We start from the raw sequence: 24,579 nt of genomic DNA, 5'->3' as shown, positions 1-24,579 counted from the left end.
GTGCAGCTCTCACAGGGTTGGTGTGCCCCCCGCCCCCATTCCCCAGGTTTGTCCCCCAAACTCTCACCGCTTGTCATCTTTGTACCACTGGAAGTCGGCGGAGGGGACGGCGGAGGCTTCACACAGCAGGATGCCCTTCTGCCCCACTGGCACCCCGCTGCTCTTCGCGTCCGAGATGTACGGTGGGTCTGCGGGAAGATGGGAGACCTGGGGTCAACACCCCGGAGCCTCGGGGCATCCTATCCCCCCGCCTTGCTCCTCAGGTTCTCCTTTCTTTCCCCACACGTGGGAAGGAGCCCAAATCATCTCCGAGCCCATGCTCAGCTCCTGCCACTCTGGGGCTGCTGCCCAGGAGTTTTTGGGCTTATGAGGGGGTCTTCCCCAAAAACTGGAGCTTCCCAGCTCTCAGGCACCACATGTGCACTAATGGGGTGACCAGAGAGGGGTTTAGGAGGGTCTTCGCCTCTGTCTGAGCATGAAATATGCTGCTTTCTGCCTCTCTCTCATTTTTTTTTCTCTAAAGGAAAAAAAATTCTATTTACTGCTCACTTCTCTCCCCGGAGGTTATCAGCACAGCATCTCTCCATGGGCGGAAAACCCAGGTTGATGGAGACAGCTGAGGAGGAGGTGGTGGGAAAAAAATGGAGCTTGAAAAGAAGGGGAAAATAGGGCAAAACACCACCTGCTCAGCAAAACTGCTGCCGCCTGTCTCGCTCTGGGACCCGAAGCCTTGTGCGTGCCTCGCTTCCAAGTGCCATTCCCTTGGGGGGCAGCACAGTGACACACTCCAGCCCCACCCCTGTCCCCCCTGGCCCCCAGATACTCACAGTTGACGGTGACTTTGACTCGCTGGACGACGGGCGCTGAGACGTCGTTGGAGGCGCTGCACTCGTACTCGCCCGACTGCTCCCGCGTGATGCCCGTGATCTCCAGGTACTCGTCCTCGCTGATGAAGCCCACGGCTGCAGGGCACAGACACAGGGGTGAGTGGTGGGGAGGCACAGCAAACCCGTGTCCATCGGCTGGTCACCATCTGTGGCTGTGTCACTCTGCACTAGGACATCAATCCTGCCAGTCCCAGCCTGGCGTGCCCACGTGCCTGTGCCCCTCCATCCCAGGAAAATCCTTGCCAGAAGGGTGTCTGCAAGCACTGGAGTTCTGTGGTGGACCTGGCACTGCCAGGAGTATCACTTGCTGGAGATAATGTCCATAATGCAGGCAGAGTGGGCAAAGTGGTCCTTGCCAAACCTGCACCCTGCTAGAACAATGCAAAATCACCTCTCCCTGGTATTTGCACATCCCTCCTGAGGGGGGAGGCACCACTGGGCTCACCCAGCTTTACACAGACACCCCTCTCTAATTTTCACAGCAAGTTTACTCCCATTAGTTTTTGTGCCAACATCTCCCTTCACCTGCAATGCTTCATCCCTGCGCTACTCTGGGCTCATTTCTGTCAGAGCTGCACTTGTCCCCCTCTTCCCCCTCCAGCCTGCAGTGCAGCTCCTGCTTTCACTCCAAGCCAGAAAGGTGCAATCAGTGGCATTTCCTTCAGCGTGGCATCATTCAGCCCCCATTCCTTACAGGAGCCCTCTTTGTTTTGACACTCTCCTGGAAACCCACAGCACTCAGCTGTCCAGACACTGGTGTTGGGGCACAAGATCCCCTGGTCCCCCAAACGAACAGCAAAAGCAACTTTTTGCAACCCTTAACGGGAACAACTTCTCCCTTCCTTTTGTTTACATCTCCCTACTGGATCTCCCACAGCTGGGATGCTCTAATGACTGCACGGAGCATCTCTGAGCCCAGTGTCACACTTAATATTCCTATAAATTTTAAACGGTAGTCCTTGGTACATATGTGTGGCAATTGGTGTCATATTTTAATTAGGCTTGCCCTACACCATCTGAAATTAATAATAGCTCGAATTACCAGTGTAATTTATAAATTAACATTGCTGCAGCATTAGGAAATAAATTAGCTCTGGACAGCTGTTTCTGGGAGTGAGTGCCAATGGCAGAGAGGCCAAGCACAGGTCCCTGGTCCCCGGGGGATGCCGTGAGCTCGCCCAGCCCTTGCTGCCCACCCGGCTCCTGGAGTGACCTGATGGGCCACGACTCGCTGCGCTTGACTGGTCAACCGTGTGCATCTTGCTCCTTACAAATGCAGGCAAAGGACACACGTGGGAGGCTCCTGGAAGGGCACACACCGCCTGCATCCCACCGGCTGATGCTTCCAGAGCATCTCTTCCCGCAGCACAGGAACAGCCTGGTCAGACTGCACTGCTCACCACGGAAAGCATGCAGGGACCTGAGCCAGCACCAATGGCATTCCTGTAACACCCTGGCACAGCTCAACACAGGGAGCACCCCAGGTACCCACTGGGATCCTGCTGCAATCCCAGGTGCCACTATTGCCAACTCAAACTAGTGCAAATATGCTCAGCCATGATGAAATACCACCTTGGCTCTCTCTCCCTGCACCAGACCTCACAGCTGCTGCCTCCACAGAGCATTCCCGGGATTCTGCACATCCACTGCTCCCTTGCACACTCAGAGGCCAAACCAAGGACCCTGTGCATGTAAGGGTGTGCACCCCACCACCCCAGGCTGACCTAACTGGGAAGGCAGCCCCATGAGCTTTGGAAAAGGGGTGAAGTGAGTATTCTCACTGATGAATTGCTGACATCCACCCACGCCCTCAGCCCCGTGCCGAAATTCCTACCCGAGTGGTTCGGGGTCCAAACCACTGAGCTCAGCAGTACTTAGAGCAACTGAAAGGCGAGATATGAAGGCGTTACCCCAAAATCAATATCCTTTGGAGACACACAAATTACAGCGTTACATCCAGCGGCCCTGAGGCACCGCAAAAAAAAACAGGAGAGAGGGGGAAAAGAAAAAAATCCCTTTTGTGGTTGACCTAGAATCAGCTTCTCTGTAGCACAGCGCTGCCTGCTGATAAAGGAACGACACAGCCGGTGGCCTTCAGATGCTCCGTGCACAAATCTGACTCTGGGCTGTGCAAAGGCTCAGATAACACTGCTTCCCAACTAACCAAAGGCCCTTCCCGAGTTCCAGAGCTGGCTCGCACACGGCAAGGATTAGCTCTTGCCACAGTCGAGCCGTAATGTGCGTCCCTGGTTTGATCTGGGAGCAAAGCAGTCCCAGTGCATTTCGTTCCCCAGCAAAAGACTTCATTAAAGTAGCTGTGAGGGTCAGCTTTACACCTGAAAAAGTGCAGGAAATTGGGGGATGAAGGTTTCCTCTGTGCCTGTGTCCTGCTGAAGTCTGAGATGCTTGCAAGGTAATCGACCGATGGAGAGGCAGAGCACAAAGTTCAAGGGCTCAGGGTCTGGAATCTGTGGGATTTCAGCTGCAGCCCATCAAAACTGGCACACAGAACCTGCCCTGGACCAAAACAGGATACTCTGAGGTGGAGCTGACACCTGCTTTTTCCCTGTGCACGACCTGGTATAACACACACTCAGATGACAATAGCATTAGGAATGCCATCCAGAGGCTATGGTCAGATCCTGCTTCCTTAGTGCCAGCTACAGCATCCCAAAGACTGAGGTGACACAAAGAATTCCTGCCCACCAGTGAAGCAGGTGACACCAGGTGGCCAGGACACCATCTGTGTCCCCCCTGTGCTCTCCTGCACGAAGGGCTTTGCAGGAAAATCGGATCCATAAACCTGTTTCTCTGTGGGATTGCACCCTGGAAGCACCTGGAGCTTGGGGATACTCAGGGCAGGCCTGGACCAGAGCCCTGCAGCTCCAGGAGCTCTCCCAGAGGTACCAGTCCTGCTCTGCCTGAACTGATGGTGGGAACTTCAAGGTTGTCTCTGCTTGAGCACAATTAGGAGCTGAAATATTGCAGGAATTAATGGAGAGCTCTCTCATCTCCTCAGTAGCTAAAAAACCAGCACAGCCAGCACCCATCATTATTATTATTAATACTAATAATATAATACAGGCCAGAAATGGAACAGCCACGGACGAGGCACAAGCATAATCCTTGTTCATCAGCTGAGGATGATGAACTAACCCAGTGCGAGCCAGGGAGATGGAAAAACAGAGCCTGAATCCTTGTGCTCAGCGAGCAGGAGCCTTTGCACAGACTAGCATAGACTATTTAGGACTTGCTCCTCAAATCCCCATAAAAAACCTCAGGGGAGGGGAAGCTTGGCCGTCATGGCAGTGGAGGAGTGATGGAGGTGAGAGCCTGGACTGGCACAGAGCACCAGGGCAGACCCAGCACGTGGCCAAGCTGTGCTTGGGGTCCCACAAAGCTTGGATGAGATGAGGTGTGGGCAGACATCTTATACATCCATATTCCTCCCTCCATGCCTTTCTCCTTCCCTTGCTTCTCCTCGTTTTCCCACCCTGACTCATCTCCCTTCTGACGACTCCTGCCCGTTCGCTTCCATTGAGCCTCTGACAAGATAATAACTCACCGGAAAGCAAACACATGTTCCCAAATTAATTACATGCCACTGTCCCCTGGCTCACTGTTACAGCCATGTTCAGGTCTCTAGGACACCACTCACAGCTTTCCCTGGCTGAAGGTTGCCCGTGGAGCCATTCAAAAACCTTCCCTGAACTTCTTTCCTGGGTCAGTATCACAGGATCAAGTGATCATGCACCTCGGATCAAGTTGAGCCAGCCCAGACATCCAGAGCTGCAACATTTCCACTTCTAAAGCCCAAAACCAACAGTGGTCCACAACAGATTTGGTCTCTGGATTCTCAAAGTCCCACCACCAATCCCAAAGTTCCCTGCCTGCTACACCCTGCTGCTGCATTTTTCCAGGCACCGATCCCACTAGCCAGGACCAGCCGAAGAAAGAGAATATTTTATGGAGATAATTTTATTAAAATGTTTACAACAATGCAGATATTGACATCTCACTTCAGTCAATAGCACAATTTATTGTCCTTCAAGGTGAACATTAAGCCAAGCTGCCCATTAGTCAATATTTACCTCCAAGGTCTATAAATCTTTATACGGGCTTCAGCGGATGTTGACAGCAGCTGATTCCAGATAAGTAAAAGTAAGAGTGTGAAACATTGCTCCTTTTGGAGGTGAAATAGTAACTAGTTAATTACAGTCCCTACAGCAATTCTCGACTATCAATTTATGGCTACCTCTGGCAATAAAAATTAACATCGCGCAGACTCCCGGCTCCGAGTGACGCACTGAACCCGAGAGCCATATATTTCACACATCACCCCGACGTGGTGCTGATGGCCATCCTATAACAGTTTATAGTAAATAAATAAAACACACAAAGGTAATACGAGCGAGTTGTTGGCACCAGAGACCTGCTTCACCCCTGCTTCGTGCGGCGGCGGGCGGTTTAGTAGCATCAGAGCAGATGGGGAAGGAGGTGGGGGGAGGAATCACCCCCAAATCACCCCAAATCCCTCTCAAAGCACACATGACACAGCCCCGGGCGGGTGGGTGAACAAGAGCTGGGGCTGCCTCCAGCTAAACAGGTGGATGCATCTGCTTCACCTCTTATTAACCACCATTACCCGCTCCTGATAGCTCAATTAGCACGCACGGAACAAAGTTCAGGCGTTTCTAAAATTCCCTCTCCCATTTTTGTTTGATCAGGTGAATGACCCCAGCTAGGGCAGCTTCCCCTCCCATGCACCCCCTCTTTCTGACTCCCCCGTGCTGGCTTAATGCTGCCACGCTCCGGTGGACAGAGATTGGGGGTAATTAACCTGCTGGAAGCCATCCAGCGCAATCATTAAAAAAATGATTTTTTTTTAAGATTACCCTATCGACCCAGGCGAGCTGCTCTCCTCCTCTCGTGAATATTGCATCCCTGTGCCACAGGCTCCAGCCCATTTCCATCTGTGCCCCCTCTTAGAGGAGCAATCCCCTCAGGAAGCACACCTACATGAGATGTGGGCTCTGAACCTCCCCTTCTCCGTGTTCACAAGCCTTCAGAAGAGGGACCGTAACCCCAGAAACGGGCACACAGCACATCAGAGTCTGTGTTGTGCTTACACGGGGCCAAGCCTCTCTCTTTTTGAAGTTTCCCGATGACAAGGAAAGAAATCTCTGCTCCGACATGCTTTTCCATGTTAATTAGCATGTTTCCGTGGCCTGATGTTGCGCGAGGCCCCAGGGGATGGTGCTGCCTGGCACCGCGCGGCGCTCAGGGATGAGGGAGCTTGGCAGCAGCTCCCTCCACTGCTGCAGCCTGGGGTCCCTCCTCATCCTCACACCCCAGGGGTGGAGAGCATCACCAGCTGTGCCCAGTGTCACTAAGAGGGAGTTTTCCTCATTAAATTGGGTTTGGGGCAACTCTCACAGCCAGTTTTTCTCCGTGCCCTTGTGTGCGGCAGCACAGGCTGTGAGGGAGAGGGGTGGCCATAAAGTCCTCACCATAAAGTCCTTCTCCTGCACTGGTCTCAGTGTCCTCTCCTCCCCAGGACTATGGGAGCCTCTCCTTGCATGTGGCCATGCAATGCTTTGGTTTTTCTTCTCCTTCCAACTATTTTGAGCATAGGTGAGATGATGGTGCCTTATGTTTTGCCTCGAGATAGGATGGAGGACCCTCCCAGACCCAATACTGTGCTGGCATGAGCAGAGGTGACTATTCCTGAAGGTCCCATTTCTGGCTGCCTGTGACCATGGGGTCAGGACATGGGGATTTCAACAGGCACCCTGCAAACACAACTTCCAACCAGGAGCCATCACAAAGCCAGTGGCTCTGCAGCCAAACCTCTGCTCTTTCCTGCCAGGAAAGACATTTTCTTCAACTTCCTGCTCAACTCAGAGCTAGAACAGAGACAGCACCTGCATTTGTTTCCACACTTGCTCAGTGCATTCCTGAGACCACAGCTGGGGCTCATATCTCATACAACAACTCTAATAAGTAACTATTAAGTGGGCACGTGCAGCAATCAGTGACTAAATCACTGGGACATGCGACTTGCAGACATCTTTCAGATGCCACCACATCACCTGGTCACTCAGCCTGCGGTCACAGCCCAGAGCCTATATTGGCATCAACTCCAAGAAAGGCAAAGACACTGCCAGAGGTCAGGGTTAGAGGGGATGTTGGGAAGAAATTTTTCCTTGTGAGAGTGGGCAGGCCCTGGCACAGGTTGCCCAGAGAAGCTGTGGCTGCCCCATCCCTGGAAGTGTCCAAGGCCATGTTGGACGGGGCTTGAAGCAACCTGGGCCAGTGGAAGGTGTCCCTGCCTGTGGTAAGGGTTGAAACCAGATGATCCTTAAGGCCACTTCCAACCCAAACCACTCTGTGATTCTCTGCCTTGCCTTTCCCTGCGGTATCCCAGGGACACCTGCCCAGCCCAGTCCCCTCACCAACGCTACACAGCGCAGCCAAGTCGGCTGAGCCGTCCATTATAGCACCATTGTGAAGAGTTTTTAGCTTAAAAGTCCTTGAAAGTTTCCCACTGTGACTCGTTAAACAAGATCTTTTTCACTCTCCCTCTATTCTCCGCTAACAATATTTATACTCATTTCTTTTATTGAAATCTATCTGCCGCCTGTTCTATTAAAGCCACCTGAGTGGCAGCTCCTATTCTCCGGGAGCCCGCAGCCCATCTATTCTCCAGACAATGAGGTACAAGCAGTCTATCTTCTATTGTGCTTCCCGGCCTTCGGCTCTCAAATCTTCCATCTCAAAAAAGGCACGTTGGAGACGCCTCCACGCAAAGGATTGGAATCCCAGGCTGTGGGGGCTCCCCGGTGTCAGCCGGGCTCGCTGTCCTCCCTCTCCGGGCGAGCATCTCCAGGGAAATGCTGCTGTGGTACCTGTGATCCCTCAGGGATGCTTTCCCCCCCCCCGTCCCTGTGCATCCTTAAGCGTGGTTCTTTGCCATCAGACGGCTGCTGCACGCGCCGGGCTCTGCCGCTGCCGGGATGTTTGCACGTCTCAGACAACTTATTTGTTACCGGGAATAAAAGAGGAGCATTAAACCTTTTGTTTGCGAGAAGTAGTTCCTTGGGAAATAAATGGATTATGGAAATTAATATTTAAAGAAACAAAACAAAACAACTCGGGGACCAACCACCCTTGAACGAGGCTCTAACTCAGGAGTAAATGAGTCGAATAAAGAATGAGCCCTTTTATTTTGGCACGAGGGAGAGCTCAGAGGCAGCTCAAGGCTCAGCAAACTGTCTGCGGCGACTGTCCTCAGCCTCTCCCAGCCCCTGCCTCCTCCTGGGGAGCTGGCAAGGACACCAAACCCCAGGAAAAGGTCCAGAGGGCACATGCCACCCTGTTCGAGCAAATTAAAAACAGATGCAGTTCACAAAGCACTTAAGTGGTGTCAGATCTGCTGCAAGGATGGGTGCAGAGCTCATTAGAGGGCTGCTGTTCTCAATGATACCCACGTGTTATCACAAGCATAACCTGGACACCTTTCTCCTCAGCCCCTGGAGGGTGAGGGGGTGGTGCCTGTGGTAGTACAGGGGGGAACTGTGACCAGCAGGGAACCACTTCCCACACAGCTTTTCTGCCTCCTTGCCAGAATGTCTCCAAAAGGTACACGAAATCCAAATACTGAGGCTCCCACGGAGCCAAGCCCCTTCCAGAGAGTTCCTGAGGAGACAACATCTCCCAGCAGCTCCGTGCTCCTGCTTGAGCACCGACACTCTTCCTCCCATGCTCTCTCCCAGTGAGATGCCCAACACAAAGTCCTCTCTCCTTTCTTTCCTTCCTCCCTGCAATTTTTCCCCCCCCGTAGCCGCTTCCAAGGTGAGAGAGGACAGCGTTGCCGGAATGAAAGATTCTCCTGCGTGCCCTCTCCCAGCAGCGGCCCTAATTCATTTTTCATGGCCCCTTGCAGTGACAAAAGCCGCTGCTTCTCTCTTGTAAGCGTGCGCCGTGCAATAAGTCAAAGCTGATGTGCATTTTCCCCCTGGGTGCCGAAGCTGTGCTTTTGATTTAATTTGTCCTGTTGTTTGGCGCTCGGCCTTTGCCGGTGAGCTCCTCTGGAAAGGCGGGAAGGTAAGGCCCCATCCGTGTGGAGGGGCTGCCTGACAGATGGGGTACAGTGGGCAGTGGTTAAATAATTTGCTGCAATGATACCAAGACGCTGGAGAGTGACAGATGCTGCCGGAGAAAATCGCTCAGACAAACACACGCATCCTGTTTGTGGGAGCGCTGCTCCTCGATTAAATCCTGTTGCAACTTGGCTTCCCTGGAGCTCAGCCCGTTTCTGGCAGCTTTCTCGCTGGCTCCAGGAGAAGCTGTGCTGCACAAGGCTTGGCGAGGACAGAGGCACCGAGAAACGAGGTGGCTCCTGTCTGATATCTGCAGGTGGCTTGCAAAGAACCCGAAAAAATTCCACGGGGGATCCACCACATCCCTTCCCAACCACAGGCCCCTCTGTGCAACCAGCATTGCTCTGCAGAAAGCATTCCCATCCCCTGCCAAAGCCGAGGCACCCCGCTTCCCTCTGGATTTGTGTGAAAAAGAGCTGCTGGCTCTGGACTGGAGGGTCCCTCTGGCTGGAAATTTAAACCCCCAGGCTTTCTCTGTAGGACAAGCTCTTAAGAAGCAATTGCAATCCAGAGCGTTAAATGGCTGTAACCTCAGCTAAGCTGCATTTCAGCCGCATTAGGGAAATATCCCTCGGATGGGAAGCAAGTGGCATAATGGCATTAGAGTAAAAAAATAAGCATCAAGTGCCAGCTAAATCCATCCCCAGCGCTGGCAAGAAGTCACGGGGATCTGGAAAACTTTCCCCTCTCCACGCATATCCCTGCAGGCAGCTCACAGAAAGTCCAGGCGCCGTCACTGCCGTGAGTTCCTGCACATGTGGGATATTTTCCACCCCTTCTTTTCCCCTGGGACCTCCTGACCTCACTTCACCCCCCGGAGCCATCTGAATCATGGCAGGGTGAGACTCGCTGTCGCCTCTCCATCATCTTTATCCCATCTTTATTTTTCCAGACACGCTATTTTCCAGCCCAGTGGCCTTGCTCTGTCCCTCGTGTTTTATGGCACTGATGTCTCCATTTCTGCAGGATCACTCGCAATATTGTGGCTTATTGAGAGAAGCCAGAGAAATGCAGGGGTGATGGGATGGATGGGTTTGGGGCTGTGGGGGGCTGGTGAGGATGCCCTGAGTCTGGGGAGGGGGGATGGGGAGTGGGAGGTCACACCAGGAATTGCAAGGATGGGCGATGCTGGGTGATTAGAAGAACAGGGGTACTGGAGACAGGGCTGAGCCCCCTTACTAGAGCTCACCACCCCCTCCCTCAGGCCTCTGTGAAGGTATTGGCCCTGCTACAGGAGCTGGGAGGGCAGCGAGAGGCATTGCTTTGCAAGGGAAAAGACATTTTAAATAACAGCAGCATGTCACAGGAAGGGGAAAAACCCATGGGCTACAGCATTGCTCTGGCTTTAAATTATACTGTAGGAGAATAAAAATAAAAGAGAGGAAGACAGAGAGAGAGGCCAGGAGGAAAAAGAATTGCCATTGTTTTACCAAGCAGATGGGAAAGTTCAGGGGATCAGAAAAAGACTATTATTATCTTGACTCGACCGAGAGAAGATGGGAAAGGAAGAGGCATTTTTTTCCCCTGCAGTGAGGAATGCTGTGGCTGAAGTCATTTCAGCGAAGAGTCGGAAGGAAACGGTGCCATCAGCTTTGGGCAGTGCCCGAATCATCCCCACGGCCTGGGCACACCACCACAGTTTGGCTTTTTGTCCCATTCCCCCGGCAGTCACACCACATCCTGCACCACTATTGCAAGGACAGGGGGGGTAACCAGGGTACACATCCCCCAGCACCTCCAGCTGCAGCAATGTGCCAGCTGTGCTGCCAGATGTGCCCACTGCCAGTGGCACTGCAGCTGTGGCACCACCGCTGGTCCCACCACCTGCCCAGCCACAGGGCACGACCACCCGCCCCAACTCCTGCCTTTGCTTTGCTACAAGCCATAAAAGAACACACTAAACACACAACAAATTTCATGCTGGGTGTGTAACAAGAGCAGAACACGATTTTTTCCCTTCAAATTCACGTGAAAAGCCCTTTTTCTCTGACTGCAACAGTGCCTGCAACTCCGTGGCTGCTCACTGCTGTTCTTCAGCTTGGTGCAGGGCAGCTGGGCAGCTCCAGTTCACCAGCACGTTTCACCTCCTTGCCATTACAAGCACAGCAGCATTTCTCAGCTTCACCAGAGACAAGGAAACTCTGTAACCATGTTCAGGCCAGGGGAAGGGCACAACCTCAAAGCCCACGGCAGTGACCGAGCACAGATATCAACAACTGATCTACAAACTGGAGCAAACACTGGTGCAACATCTTCCCTGATGAGTATCAAGGTCATGGGATGGGGAGCAAGGAGGTGGAGCACAAGTCTGCTCTGTTAGAGCATCCTTTGCCCACTACATCCACCCTGAAGCCAGTTTGTGCCACTCTCCCGATTTCCTCCCTTTCTCTCCATCCTCACTCTCCTCCCCTTTTCCCTCTTCCTCCCTCCACCACACAGTCCTTCCCTCAGACCCCACACATCGCCTTGTCACCTTTCCTTCTCTACACCCACTTCTCTCTCGCACCCCTGGGACACAGAGAAGGGCTGGCAACCTGCCCTGTCTAATCCCATGGCTACCAACTCCTCGGGCACTTAATATTCACGACAGAGAGAAACATTTCACGGCGAATTGGACGCACATTCAACTGGAAATGGAAATTTTATGACTCTTCTCACTCCACGCCGCAGATTACACCAGCTGAGAAAACATGGAAGCAAATGAACAACCTGTGAACTGTAAAGTATATTAATAATGAAACCATAGCCCAGGAAATGAAGGCTTTATTCTGTTGATATTCTGCTCCATTAATGGAGAGTGCTCGCACTGGCTCCGCCCCATTAGCTGGCAATCTGCGTCTGAGGAGGAGCACAAGGACAGTGCAGGAATGGTGGCAGGGGGCAAAAACCTCCTTCCCACTGGGAAGTTTGGCTCCAAGCATTTCCTTGTGCTACCTCCATCTACGGACAGCGCAGGTGGGAGAACAAGAGGGATGTCTTTGGCCTCAGTGCCCTGCCCCACGCAAGCTCAGGAGCAAGATTACAAGGCAGGGAATGGAGCAAATGGTAATGCCAGGAAAAAGAAAGAAAAAAATTGCATGGAAACCAGCTCCAACACCACCAGAAGCCCCCCAGCAAGGTGCCAGCACTAGGAAAACCATCCATGTGCAGGCTCATGCGCTTTCTCCTTGTGCTGCTCCTTCCCAACACCTGCCTGTTGGGGTTTGGGTATCCCCACCTCTCTAATATCCCTCCCACTCCTCATCATCGTGTCCCATCTCTCCAGGGATGGAAGTAGTCACCCCATGTGTGCACTCACAGCCCCAAGGCCATGCTGATAGCCACAGGAGAGCAGTGGAAGAATGAGCCAGGTAAGCAGGGTTTGTGCAAATAAAGGATCCCAGGGGATTATGGACCCTCTTCAGCCAGAATTTGGGAATCCCAGGTGGTTTTGGGGAACTTTTTCACCCCATATTTGGGGGTCCCTGGAGTTTTTGGGGACCCTTTTCACCACCAGTACAGGCATCCCAGGAGTTTTTTAGGTCCCTGTTCACACTACAGAGGTGGTGCTGGGTGGGCAGCTCGACTGGATGATCTTAAAGATCCCTTCCAACCTTGATGAGTCTGTGATTCTGTGAAATCTTTGAGTGCTATTCCCCCCACCCCAGCCCTGCCCTTGGCTCAGCAGACTTGGGCCACATGTCAGAGCCCAGTTGGGCTCTCTCCTCCCCAAAAAACAACGGCAGCAGCTTATGCAAAGCACATCACGGGAGCTAAAAGGAGCCGGAGCAGAGTTTTCTATAGCTGAAGCGACCTGGTGTTGACAGAATGGGGACGCATTTCCACAGCTCAGATTTTTATAATAATACCTCAGGGGAGTCGCTGGCAAAGTTTGGTCCAAATATAATTAGTTTGCACAGCTATGAGGGGCTGATAAAAGGTTTTAATTTGTGTGGAGATCTCTGGAATCTCAGACGCTCCCGTCCCTTGCTCTTGCCCAGGCCAGCTGAATGAAAGGAGAGTCCCAGGCAGGGAGTGACACAAAGCCACGCATTTATCAGGGAAGGAGGGAGTTGTGTTCAGCACTAAAGAAGAGGCAGCAAATCCAACTAGCTGACACTGGTGGCATGTTGGGTTTTGTCTGCCTTGTCCCACTACGCCAAAGAAATAGTAACACATTCTCATCTTCCCGTGGGGTGATGCTGGGGATGGAGAAGGGATGCAGAGCACGGATCAGGGCATTTGCAACACCTCAGAGGGTCTCACCTTTGTTGCAAAGGTAGTCAGTGATCAATGGGATAAGACAAAATACAAAATTTGGACGTGCAGGCAGCTCTCCCTGCTTTCCCCCCCTCAATAGGGCAGCAACTGGCTGCTTCTGCACAGTGCCATGAGGAGTGAAATCCCGCTCTGCCTCCGGCAAGGAGGGAAAGTGTGACATTGCAAAGCTGCATTCAGGGAATATACTGAAGCCAAGGTGGTTTTTTCCCTCTTTTCTTAAGGGGAAGACATTGCCTCATTTGTAGCTGGAAGGGGTCTCGTTATTTTCGTACCAAGATGCATATTTTAAAGGTGGTTATGCCAAATACGTGAACAGATCAGCTCCGAGAGTTCATTTCCACCATGCGGGGAATCAAAAATATTACTTTTATACACATAAAAGTACATGATCTCCCATTGCTTTGAAAAAGCATCAGGAAGGGAAATGCTAAAAGGAGCTATCCACATGGCACACTGAGTTTTAGTCACTCCTTGGGAAAGCAAAACCTGGAGCCCATGACGTGATGCCACCAGATTCTGGCTCCTGCTGGGCCAGATCCCACTCCCATGGGAGCAGATGGGGAAGCTGCTGGCACTCAACGGGCTAAATATTCACCCTGCTCCTGTCAGGATCTTGTTGCTGGTCACAGCACATGCCCACAACTTTCTCAGATGACCCCTGGCAACTCCAGTTGCCTCCTTCACCACAGCCACACACAAAACTAGTGCCCATCCCAAAGTCCTGCTTCCCCATGACCCCTTCAACCTATTTATTTCACCTGTTCCAATACCCTACATGACACAAACAGAGTTGGACCACTGTTGACCCTTTGCCCAGGCGATCTGTCCAGCACACACTGATTAAAGGAGTATCAAAACCGGTGGCAGATTTACAGGTTAACAGTGATTTAGTGGAGTGCACCGCAGCCAAATTAATGCCGGCTATAATGTAGTTTACCTCATTAAACAATGCACACCAAGATCCTGTCTGTTGTAAAACAATTGGTCTCTGAAGCCTAGTGTTCATCTTCCAGGGTTGCTGGGAGATAATAAATGGGTAATATTCCGGCGATAATGGTAATGGAGTCACGGCTCAGAGCTAATATTATGGCAAAGCAGTAATTATTTCAACAGTAAACAAGGGGACGGTTGAGCTGCCGACAGGATTGGAGCCGGTTGGAATGCTTCAGTTAATAGAGCTGGAGGCCAGGCCTGCAACTGCCTCTTGGAAGGAGGACAAGGTTCTTGGCCACTGAGTGAGTCAGTGGAATCCCTACTGAGTCAACTGGCCATCAAAAGACAGGAGGGGCACGTGCAAAAAGGGGAGGTGGGACAGCATGGTGGCCATCCCAACCAAACCCATCCCAACCCAATGCAGAGCCCACGGAGCAGGGCAGGCTCAGTGCTCCATCATACAGATGCAGCAGGACTCACATCCCTTCTTTGACACACCACTTGCATTGTTGGCTCACACAACAGTGTGTCTCCAAAGGAGACGAGAGGCAGTGCAGAGACACGAGACCTGTGATGAACACAGGAGCAGCCTTACAGAAACCATCTGCTCCCTCCTAGAGGTATTTCCCCGATAAAAGGGCCAGCAGAGAACATGGCTCTCTGGTCTTCAGTTAATTAGGTGACCTGAGGCAGGGTTAAAGGGAGTGATCTCATGGGACACAGAACTGATCACAGTGAGGGACAAGGCAGCACAGAAGCAGATGGAGATTTTCCCACCCAAGTGGTTCTCCCTTCTCTCTGGAGCCAGATCTGATGTCCAGCCTACAAATATCCCATATGCCTTCCCTCCTGAGAGGATCCTGGAAAGATGAAGACAGCAAGCAAAGTGCTTAATGGACAAACCTCTGAGATGGGACAATGTGTCCCCTTCCCAGGGACAAGCAAGTCTTCCAGCTGGATATTTTTTGCAGTTGTTTGTCCTCTTGTTTTAAGCCGCGCCAAGAGCCAGAGAGAATCAATATATCCAAATATACCAGACTTCTCCCAGAGTCCCTTTGCTGGTTTGCTGCTGATGTATAGACAGATGATCTCATGAGACCTCTGCCACATCAGGCCACTGTGTCTCATCTATCTTAAGTGCGTATACGAGCTGTGATCACTGCTGTGTCCAAGTGCCTCACGTCTGGAACGTATTTATCCTCCCATTGGTTCTGTGAGACAAGGGACTGCCATTGTACCTCTGCCAGGGAAGCCACGGAGGTTAAATGGACTGATCAGGGGATATCTGGGATGTGGCAACGTAGGGATCCTCTGAGGATCTCCCCTGCCTCTGCCTTGAAGCAACAAGGTGTCACCTGCCCCACAAATGACTGCTCAGACTCCGCACAGGATCCAGCTTTCAGCACCCAGCCTAATCCTGAGATTAATGAGGGATTCCCGCTACAGAGACCTCTCGATCAAACCTCTCACAAGTAAATACACCATCAAGCCAAACCATAATGTTTTCCTACCCTGGCAGCCGCTGTCTTAAGCCTCACACCAGAATCCATCATACTACAGCAATAATCAAAAACCAATTAGACAAAACCGTGGCAGAAAAGTCCATCAAGGGTTGTTAAGGATGACGACTTGGATGCAGCCTCTGGCTCAGGATGTCTGTGTGTGGCCAGGCGGATGAGCCAGTGGAGGGATCCACATGCCCTCACCTAGTTTTACACCCTTTCTTTGTGCCCCTGGCCCTGGCATGGCAGGACAACCACACTTTGCCTCCCCCTCATTACTGCTGAGCCATGTCTGCTCCTCCTGGGACAGAGGCTGCCGAGCCTTCATCCCTCCTGGAAGATCCCTCAGTTCAATTCCTTGGCACGTTTCCTGAGCTAAATGGGAGGCATGACGAGTCTCGTGTCTGCAGCACAGATAAATATCCCCTGGACAGCTCAACATGGTGCCACTCGCTCTGCCAGGCTCTGGTGTCACCCTGAGCCCGGCAGCCTGGGATGCCAAGAAATCCCAGCCTTCATCCACTGAGAAATGAAAACTGGCCTGACAACATGACAATCGCCATGACAACATCAGAGTTACCCCCAAAAAAATAAATAAAAAGCCCAGTAACTATGGAAACACCTGAGTGACCAAAACCAGGCTAGTAACTAGAAGACCTCACTGCAGTTTACAGATGGCATTGGCACTGCGGGGCTGTGATACATCCAAAGCCTTGGAAACATAGAGATGCTCAGCACCTAAGGGTGCAAAATGAATGCTCATGGGCACACACAATGCTGCCTTTCAGACCCCTGAAGCCAAGTCCTCTCCACAAATTCCACCTCCTCTGGAAAGATGCTGCTGCCTTCCTGCTGGGTGTTACATCCAGACCATGGTTATCCACATCCTTCTCTCCCTCTTTGCCTTTTTCCCCTCTCTCCACCCTGCTGAACATGCCTCCCTTGATTGCCATCTCAATAATCTTGGCCTGACAGGGGTGCCAAGAAGGGATGGAACAGCCCCATCCCATGCCAGAGCTTGGCATCCCCATATGGTTTTGGTGAGCTGTGTTTTGAAGCCTCAGTGCCTGGCAGCTCAGCTGACACTTGTGCTGCCAGTTGGAGCAGCCAAGCCCAGGAAAGAGCCTCAAAGCAGTTAGGCCTCCTCTGGAGAGGCAGAAGAAGCTGAGACTCCACCAAATCCTCTTCTTTTTCCGCCTTAGCCTGTTCAGCTGCATTAATGGGAGTTGCTGTGGGTTGGTACAGCATTAGTGGGAGAAGAAATAAAATAGAACAGAGGGGGTGAGGCAGAGGGACAGAAGATAGATTGTACACATTGGTTGGACTGGTCATGGGTTCAAAAAATCCTTCTCCAGAGCCAGCATCCTGCTTTTGCTTTTGGCAGGAGATGGGCACAGGTAGGGCCAGGCACCATGCAAGGCTCTGATCAGTGATGGAGGCACTGATGGGACCAGCACTCTTGTGATTCACTGGCAGAAAACTCTCTTGTTCAAGTTCACTCAGCTCTTGAGTTATCCCATGAAAATGCTCTCCTCAGCCCAGCTGCAGGAACTCCCCCAGCCCCCAAACCAAACAGAGCCTCAAAAACCAGCCTCCCAGAACATGGCAACGACTGCAGACAGGAACATTCAGCAGAGTTCACCAGCCCAAGCCACTAAACACATATTCATCAGAGCAGAGAGGGAACAGCTGAGCGGTCAGGGGAGCCTGGAGTCACTGGAAAAGGGTCTCCAGTGGGATCAGCCCTCAGGGAGCTGTGCTGCTCTGGGTGTAGATCCTCTGAAGGACCTGATCATGCGCTGCCCTGGTGAGCAAACACTCTGATTTACTCCATTTCCCCCCAAGAGCTGTGCAGTGGGCTCACAGCTGCCAAGGAAATAATAAACCCCGTGAAGTGCCTTTGCACGGAGCAGCAGCATCAGCATGGGATCAGTCCTTCAGCTCCCGGGGTGCCCGTGCCTGGCACAGACAGCGCTGGCACAGCCTGTCCCCAGCGATGTCGGTGAGAGCTGCTTACCATCCGCTGTGTAAACCCTTAAATTATGCACCAGCACTCCCTGAACCAATTCTCCCTCATCCCTTTCCTCCACCACTCCAAGCAGACGGAGGAAGACGGCGAGAAGGAACAGGAGGCGTCTCACTCGAGACTTCCCGTGGGACGAGTAGTGGACCAACAACTGAGAGAGGGGCCAGCAGCAAGCTTTGGGTTTCACTTGCTCCCAGCTCTCCAAATTAGAGTATGTCCTACTAGGAAAATGGATACCATCCTGGCACCTGCTATAGCACCTCTATGCATCTTCCCTGGCTCTCATTTCAGTCCTCATGCTTCCCATCCTTGTCTTTGCTGCGTGTGGTGAATGCAAAATGGGGAAGTAGAGGTTCCCCTTGGTGGCTTGGCAGATCCATAGACAGAGGAGCTGCCCATGGAGATGGACAGCCATGGAAGTTGTCCTGGGTCACCTCTGGGCTCAGCACCTCCCATCAGCAGGAGACCAGGCTCAAGTAAATCTCTGTGATCATTTGTTCCCTTTGAGTTTTGAAAGCAGAATGCCTAATCATGGCCAAAATCAGGAAGGAGCTGCTGCTGCAAATTACACAGCACCACAGGTAATTTCTGATTAGCTCACTCTTCCTCTCCTGGTGCATCCTCAGTTTCCATAGCAGCTAAGTCCTAAGTAAAATGGAAACATCTGGTTCAAGCGCAGGTAAAGATTCCCTGGGGAAAAAAACCTGCTGGATGGCAGCAAACACAGAAAATAGCCCTCGTGAAAGACAGAGGCATCAGGAGCCGGGAGCCTGGTTAGGAGAGGATGGATGGTGTGTGGGAGAAGGCAGCGAGGGGCACGGGAGTGGGAGAAGAGGGTCCTGGGGGAGCTGGAGGGGATGTGGGAAGGTGAGTGGAGCTGTGGGGAAAACAAGATGCATGTGACAAACAGGCGGTGAGGAGGCTGAGCAAAACAAAAACATGTTGTCAGGGTAGACAAGGGGAAGAGGAGGAAGAAAAGACTTTGAGGTGGGAGCACATGGACTGCCTCAACCATAAATGCTACCTGGTGGTGATAACTTTGATTCCATAGAGACACTCAGGGATGGGGAGGAGCACACGGATCTGCACCCTGAATTTCATCAGTTATCCATGCAGAGACCTCAACTGAAGCCATCTTGCTGGAAGCAAAATTACCTACAGTGGATGAGGCAACACGTGCACTGGGGGAACAGTTTTTACAGAGACTCCTGTCAGGGGAAGGGGCTGAGATGCCACCAACTCAGCTCGCTCTGTGCCTGGGAGTGATGGATCAGGCCCAGCCATTCCCTCCAGCGCAGACAAACAGTAAAAAATCAATGGAGCTGCAGCGAGACACCACAGCCATCATCAGGCAGCGACGGGAGGAGCGGCCACGGCGCCATCCGTCACTGCCGCCCCTGCGCCGGACAGCCCGGCCGGGCGTCCCCGAGGAGAACTCGAGGCAATTGTCTGCAACAACAGCCCACACTGGTAAAACCTCAGGGGAAACACGACTCTGAGGTGGAACTGAAGCGCTTAGACAGGATCAGAGGAGCAGAGCCAGGCAGTGACGCTCGGCCGCACGGCTCATCCCACCCAGAGCCCCCCGGATCCCACCCCCGGCTCACCCACGAGATCCTCGCGGCCACAGGGGGATAACAGGGCAGCAAAATGCAAAGCAGAGGCCAAAAAGCAGCTGGGGAAAGGGTTTGAAATTATACGCTCCCGAACGCATGGGAATTTGCTTCCCAGCAGTCACACCCACACAGTTCTGCTGAGGCTTTGCTTACCAATTAACAAGGCCACCAATTAATGCTTCATGTGTTTTCCTGCTCATTTGCACTATTTACAATCTTCCTTTGAAGCAACGTGTAAGAATTGCCTGAAAACTTCTCAAAACAGGGCCAGACAAGCACGTTCAATGTGCAGTGGGGGTGCCCCGTGCAGGAACTCCATGATCCTCGTGGGTCCCTTCCAACTCAGGGTATTCTCCGATTCTCTGAATCTCTGAGCACGACAACCCCAACCTGGCACCTACAGCCAGTCCTCCACCCGACCAAAACCATAACCTGTCCTTCCAGACCACCAAGATGGATGTTCCTCTACCAAAGTCAACAACTCCTGCATTCAGTCACATCTTTTCCGTTCACCTTCACTTTGCAACTTCACCTTCACCAGCTACAGACGCCTCTCTGGCTGCTCACAAATGCTACTGTGCCCCTCCCAGAATATCTCTGGGAGTGTTTGGTTCTTACCTTTGGGTGAGATATGTCTCCAGGTGATTGTTGGATCTGGCCTGCCCGTGGCTATGCAGGTGAGGCTGACGTTGCCGCCCTCATTGATGGAGATGTCAGGAGAGATATCGGTGATTTTTGGAGACACTGCAATGACACAAAGATGAGAAGGAAATTGAAACCGGTTCTGCTCCAACTCAAATCTCAAGCTGTGGGTGAAGGAGACTAAATTTCCCTCCACCTTGACAAGCTATGCAGTAGCCCATCAGTCTCATCTGACTTGGCAGGAGCTCACAGGGAAAAGAGGGGGCAGAGAAGACAGGGCTGAAGTGGGAAAAAATTGTAGCCAGAGGGGATTCAGCCATTTTAGGGAGGCTCGAGAAGCTCCTCCTCAGCACCTCCACAGTGTGTGAGACAGTGCTTCTTCCTATCCCACTTCCAGCACTCCTTGTGTCCTCTCAGCCATGACAAACCCTTCCCAGCAGAGCTGCATCCCGAGAAAACACCACCCACCCCTTCAAACTCCTGCAGCTGTGCAGGATCTCTGCCAGGCCCTTGTAACCAGAGAAGCACCAAGAGGAGCTGGGCATGGAGACAATGAGTCTGCCAAGGAGCCTGTAAGTTCTACCAGCGTGCAAAGGAAGGGAAATTCCATGGGGATGGAAGCCATGCCACTGCACTGGCACTGCCATCATGAACACTCAAGAGAGGGTCAGATCTGAGGGGTCCAGGACTAAGGAGAGGACAGGGGGAGATGAGGAGGGGGCTGGAAAGGGATGAGGAGCAAGCAGGGAGCACTGGGCTCCTGCTGCTGTGTGAGCAGAGGACACGGTGCGGCTGCCAGGGAGGGCTGAGGTTTCCAGGAGCACCACGGTGGGGCTGTACAAGGAAAAACGATCAGCTGCTCTTATCAGCCTGCACCTGCAGAACATAATAAAGACCATCACCTTCCTGGGTTTATTTCCAAGCTTTCTCGGGAGCCCAGCAGTGGATTGGCCCCCGCCCTGTGGCGCTTTGCAGGAGAGGCACAAATCACTCGCAAAGCACCCTGCTCCTTCCATCCATCACCCCGCCCCCAGCTGCAGCCCAGACCATCGCAACACCCCTGTTCCTGGCTTGGACCCCTCGCTCCTCAGCACCCCTTCCCTGCCTCTCCCCACCTCCCACACCTTCCCGGGCTGCTCCGAGCCGGAATGACTGCAATGGCCTTGCACGCAATGCCTCTGCTGTGCAGGTAAGTAATTTATTGATCCGTAAAGCACTCCAAGACGCTCTGGAAGGGATTATGTCATGCCAGTGCCGTGCAATAAAATAAAAAATGATGGATTTTTTGTGAACATGATGGTGATTTAGGGTTTGTAGTTTGAAGTGTAGTTAAAGTACATTTTAAGTGGAAATCAAGGTGGGTAATGAATTATTCTCTGTTTTGAAGGGCTTCTGGGAGTTCATTTTTTTTGCTGCTCTGGGCACAATGGCTAATCTGCTAATCATGCACTGGAGAACAACTATGGATCAGATGCTCCCAAACAGTGGGGGCTCTGGGGCAGGACAGTGGAGGGCATGAAGATGACACCAAAAGAAACATTAATATGCATCGGTGTCATTAAGGGGACAGCACAGCTCTCCTGGGGCCACCCAGAGCTGGGAGATGCTCTGCCCATGGCCAGGTATTCCACTGAGGAGAAGCAATTAATTACAGCAGTGCTCTGATTACCCTGCTGTATTCCTGCTGGGACTGCCAGCCAGGAAATCCACGTGTGCTTTAAAAACATGGAGCTTATGGGCTGGACAACAAAAATAGGCCATGGTGGTATTACCACTTTGGAGAGGTGGGAAGAGACAAGCACAGACAAGTGGATCACCCACCATTGCCTGGGAAGCACCAATAGCTTCCAGCTCTAAGTCCTGACAAACTAGAGCAGCATCCATAACCTTTAGTGTGCTGTTTGCTGCATCACAGAGGAACCCTTCTGATGTTTTTAACTGCTGAACCCACCTCGACCCAATTCAGCTTGTTTTGCAGAGACTTTAAAAAAAAAAAATTAAGTCAGACTTTGAGCTGCTACTCTGGAACTGCACAGGCAGGTTTGCTCCCACCCAGGAGAGAGAAAAGAACTCAAGTGACCAGATTATAAAACATAATCAAAACAAATTAAACTTGGGTTTCACTGACAGGACAAGTGGGAATGGTTTTACCTGAGGAGGGTTGATTTAGAACAGATACAAGAAGTTTTTTACTATGAGGGTGGGGAGGCCCTGGCACAGGTTGCCCAGAGAAGCTGTGGCTGCCCCATCCCTGGAAGTGCCCAAGGCCAGGTTGGATGGGGCCTGGAGCAACCTGGGCTAGTGGAAGGTGTCCCTGCCCATGGCAGGGGGTGGAATGAGATAGTCTTTAAGGTCCCTTCCAACCCAAACCATCGCATGATTCTATGAAAAGCAGCTCAAGCACCAAGGAAAAAGCCCACCAGAGTCCAGCAAGTTCAGGACACTCTCAGGGAGATGCAATTCCCTGTGTCCCATCTGGAATGAGAGGAGGCAGGAATGGCTGGGAAGCAAACCAGAGCAACAACATCATCAGAGCTGTTAACTAACCCTGGAATGAACTATGCAGTGGTAGGATTTAACACGGTGGGTATTGTATGCTAATTAAATGTTTGAATATTTAACCACACAAACTACTCCAAATGCCTTTCTGGAGGCTGAACAGGTGTGTTGTAAAGCCTTTACCACACCGGGGAGGGAAACCTTAATAAAGTGATCCAAGAATATATTTAATATTATTTAACAGTCATCACTTCTTCCATTCCCTCTGCATTAAAGGGCTTTTACCATCAGCTGGCATTTCTGCAGCACTGGGGCAGAGGAGACATTTCCTGTGCCGAAAGCAGGATGCAGATGGAGCTGTGCCCCTTTGGGAATGAATAAATAAATAAAGCTAAGTAAATGCAGGCTTCCCAGGCGGGAACCCTCTCCTTGCGGGCAGTCCTTTTGTGTTCAGCATCTCCCTCGCTCAGGAGTGATTAAACATGGCAGTGTTGGCCAAGCTGCTCCAGTGACACAGCACAGATTTCCCCAGAGGCAGGATGGTGGTTTATCGATCCAACTTCTTTCTCCCCTCCCTCCCCAACCCTGCCAGGGTGCTGGGGGAGGTCTCTGGGCTGCTCTCAGCCCTCCACAGGTGCTCAGGGCGTGCCCCCAGCTTGACTCCTTGCACACATGGAGTCCCCAGGACAGAAAGCAGCTTGCTTAAATATTTAACCAAACCATCTGGCGCATCACACGTTCGAGGGTGTTCAATCAGGTGATATATGTCCTTACGGAGCCAAGCATATGTGCTTGCCTCCACAGATAGATTCCCTGGCGCACAGACACCCTCCTGCCACTGGCACAGACAACATCCCTGCTACGCTTTCACCTCCAAACACCCGCTCCAGAGCCAGCACAGGTGCAAAAGCTCACTTATCCCAAGCACGTACCCCACGGCAGCGCTGCGCACGGATCTTCATCTCCCAGGAGTGCTGCAGGGCTCCCCTTGCACCTACACCACCTCCTCTGCTGCCTCTCCCACGACACTCACTGCAGGACTGATCCCTGATTACTCCTCCAGCTGCCTTTTATAGCTTATCCCAAATTACATAAACATCCCTAGCTTTGCCTCGTTGCTCAGGCCCTGCCATCTCCATGTGATCACCTCCCCACCCACCCTCCTGCATGCATGACCCTGCTGCTTGCCTGGGCTTCCCTTTCCCTGACACCCCTGGTACCCCAAATTTCAGCCATGCATCAGGCAAGGAGTCCCCTGAGTACAAGGGAAGTGTGGATGTGGAATAACCTCTCCACCAGAGACTGGGAAGGAGACCTCAGATGAGCCTCACCAAGCTGGGGGCCTTTCAGGGAGTAACTGCATATTTTTGCCTTAACCACCCCCTTTCTACCCGCTTTTGGGAATCAAGGAAGTAGTGCAGAAATACACCTGTGATCTTCCCAGACCTGCAAACCCCTTCTGGTGTGGCAGTGAGGCAGAGCAGGTGTTATCCCAGAGAAGGGGACTCGCAGCCCCCGGCACAGCCTGGGAGCGAGCAGCATTCCCGGGAAGCCTCGCAGTGCCTGCTTCCCCTTCATAAAACATGCAAACCTCCATCTTCCAGCACGAGCAGCATCTGCTCCAGATCAAAGGGAACAACAAAGAACAACTATAAAAGTGTCTGGAAGAAAGAAAAAGAGGCAGAGTCAGACTTGCGTTCTGCAGGCGATCTGTGATGTGCACTGGCAGCTTCCTGAGCATCAGCCTGACGCTGCTCCCGCTTTAATAACAGCTTCTTACTGCTGTCACACACAGAATTCCCTGTGTTTTACAGAGTTTGCTACCACGGGTCCTGCCTGTGGGATCTGGGGAGGGGGAGTCCTGGCTGTGCTGGGTATCCTTGCAGCAATGCTGTGAGTCAAACCAAGCCCCCACTCCAAGATCCGAGGGGTCTGCAAAAGTCATATGGGATCAAGCACAAGGCAGGGACTCCAAAATCAGGCTCCAGGACTCCTACAGGTTGTAACCAGAGTGGTTTGCAGCTCCCAGGTTGGAGAAGGAACAATGCTCAA

At 52.2% G+C, this 24,579-nt stretch overlaps 1 protein-coding gene across 7 annotated transcripts in view; it reads right to left on the bottom strand.

The window, feature by feature from the left end:
* Positions 1-24,579, bottom strand: part of LOC127482320 (protein CEPU-1) — a 353,430-nt gene that overhangs the window by 7,863 nt on the left and 320,988 nt on the right. For all 7 annotated transcript variants that reach the window (XM_051812518.1, XM_051812522.1, XM_051812521.1 and 4 more), the window contains 3 exons: positions 20,005-20,130; positions 828-962; positions 68-188 (listed from right to left, as the gene is read on the bottom strand). In XM_051812518.1, coding sequence (XP_051668478.1) covers positions 68-188; positions 828-962; positions 20,005-20,130 — 382 coding nt within the window. The remainder of the gene's footprint in view (positions 1-67; positions 189-827; positions 963-20,004; positions 20,131-24,579) is intronic.

This window comes from Manacus candei, unplaced genomic scaffold, assembly GCF_025592945.1.
Source record: "Manacus candei isolate 608988 ecotype Guabito, Panama unplaced genomic scaffold, ASM2559294v1 h1tg000086l, whole genome shotgun sequence".
NCBI lineage: Eukaryota > Metazoa > Chordata > Aves > Passeriformes > Pipridae > Manacus > Manacus candei.
This window is presented reverse-complemented; position numbering and strand designations above follow the sequence as displayed.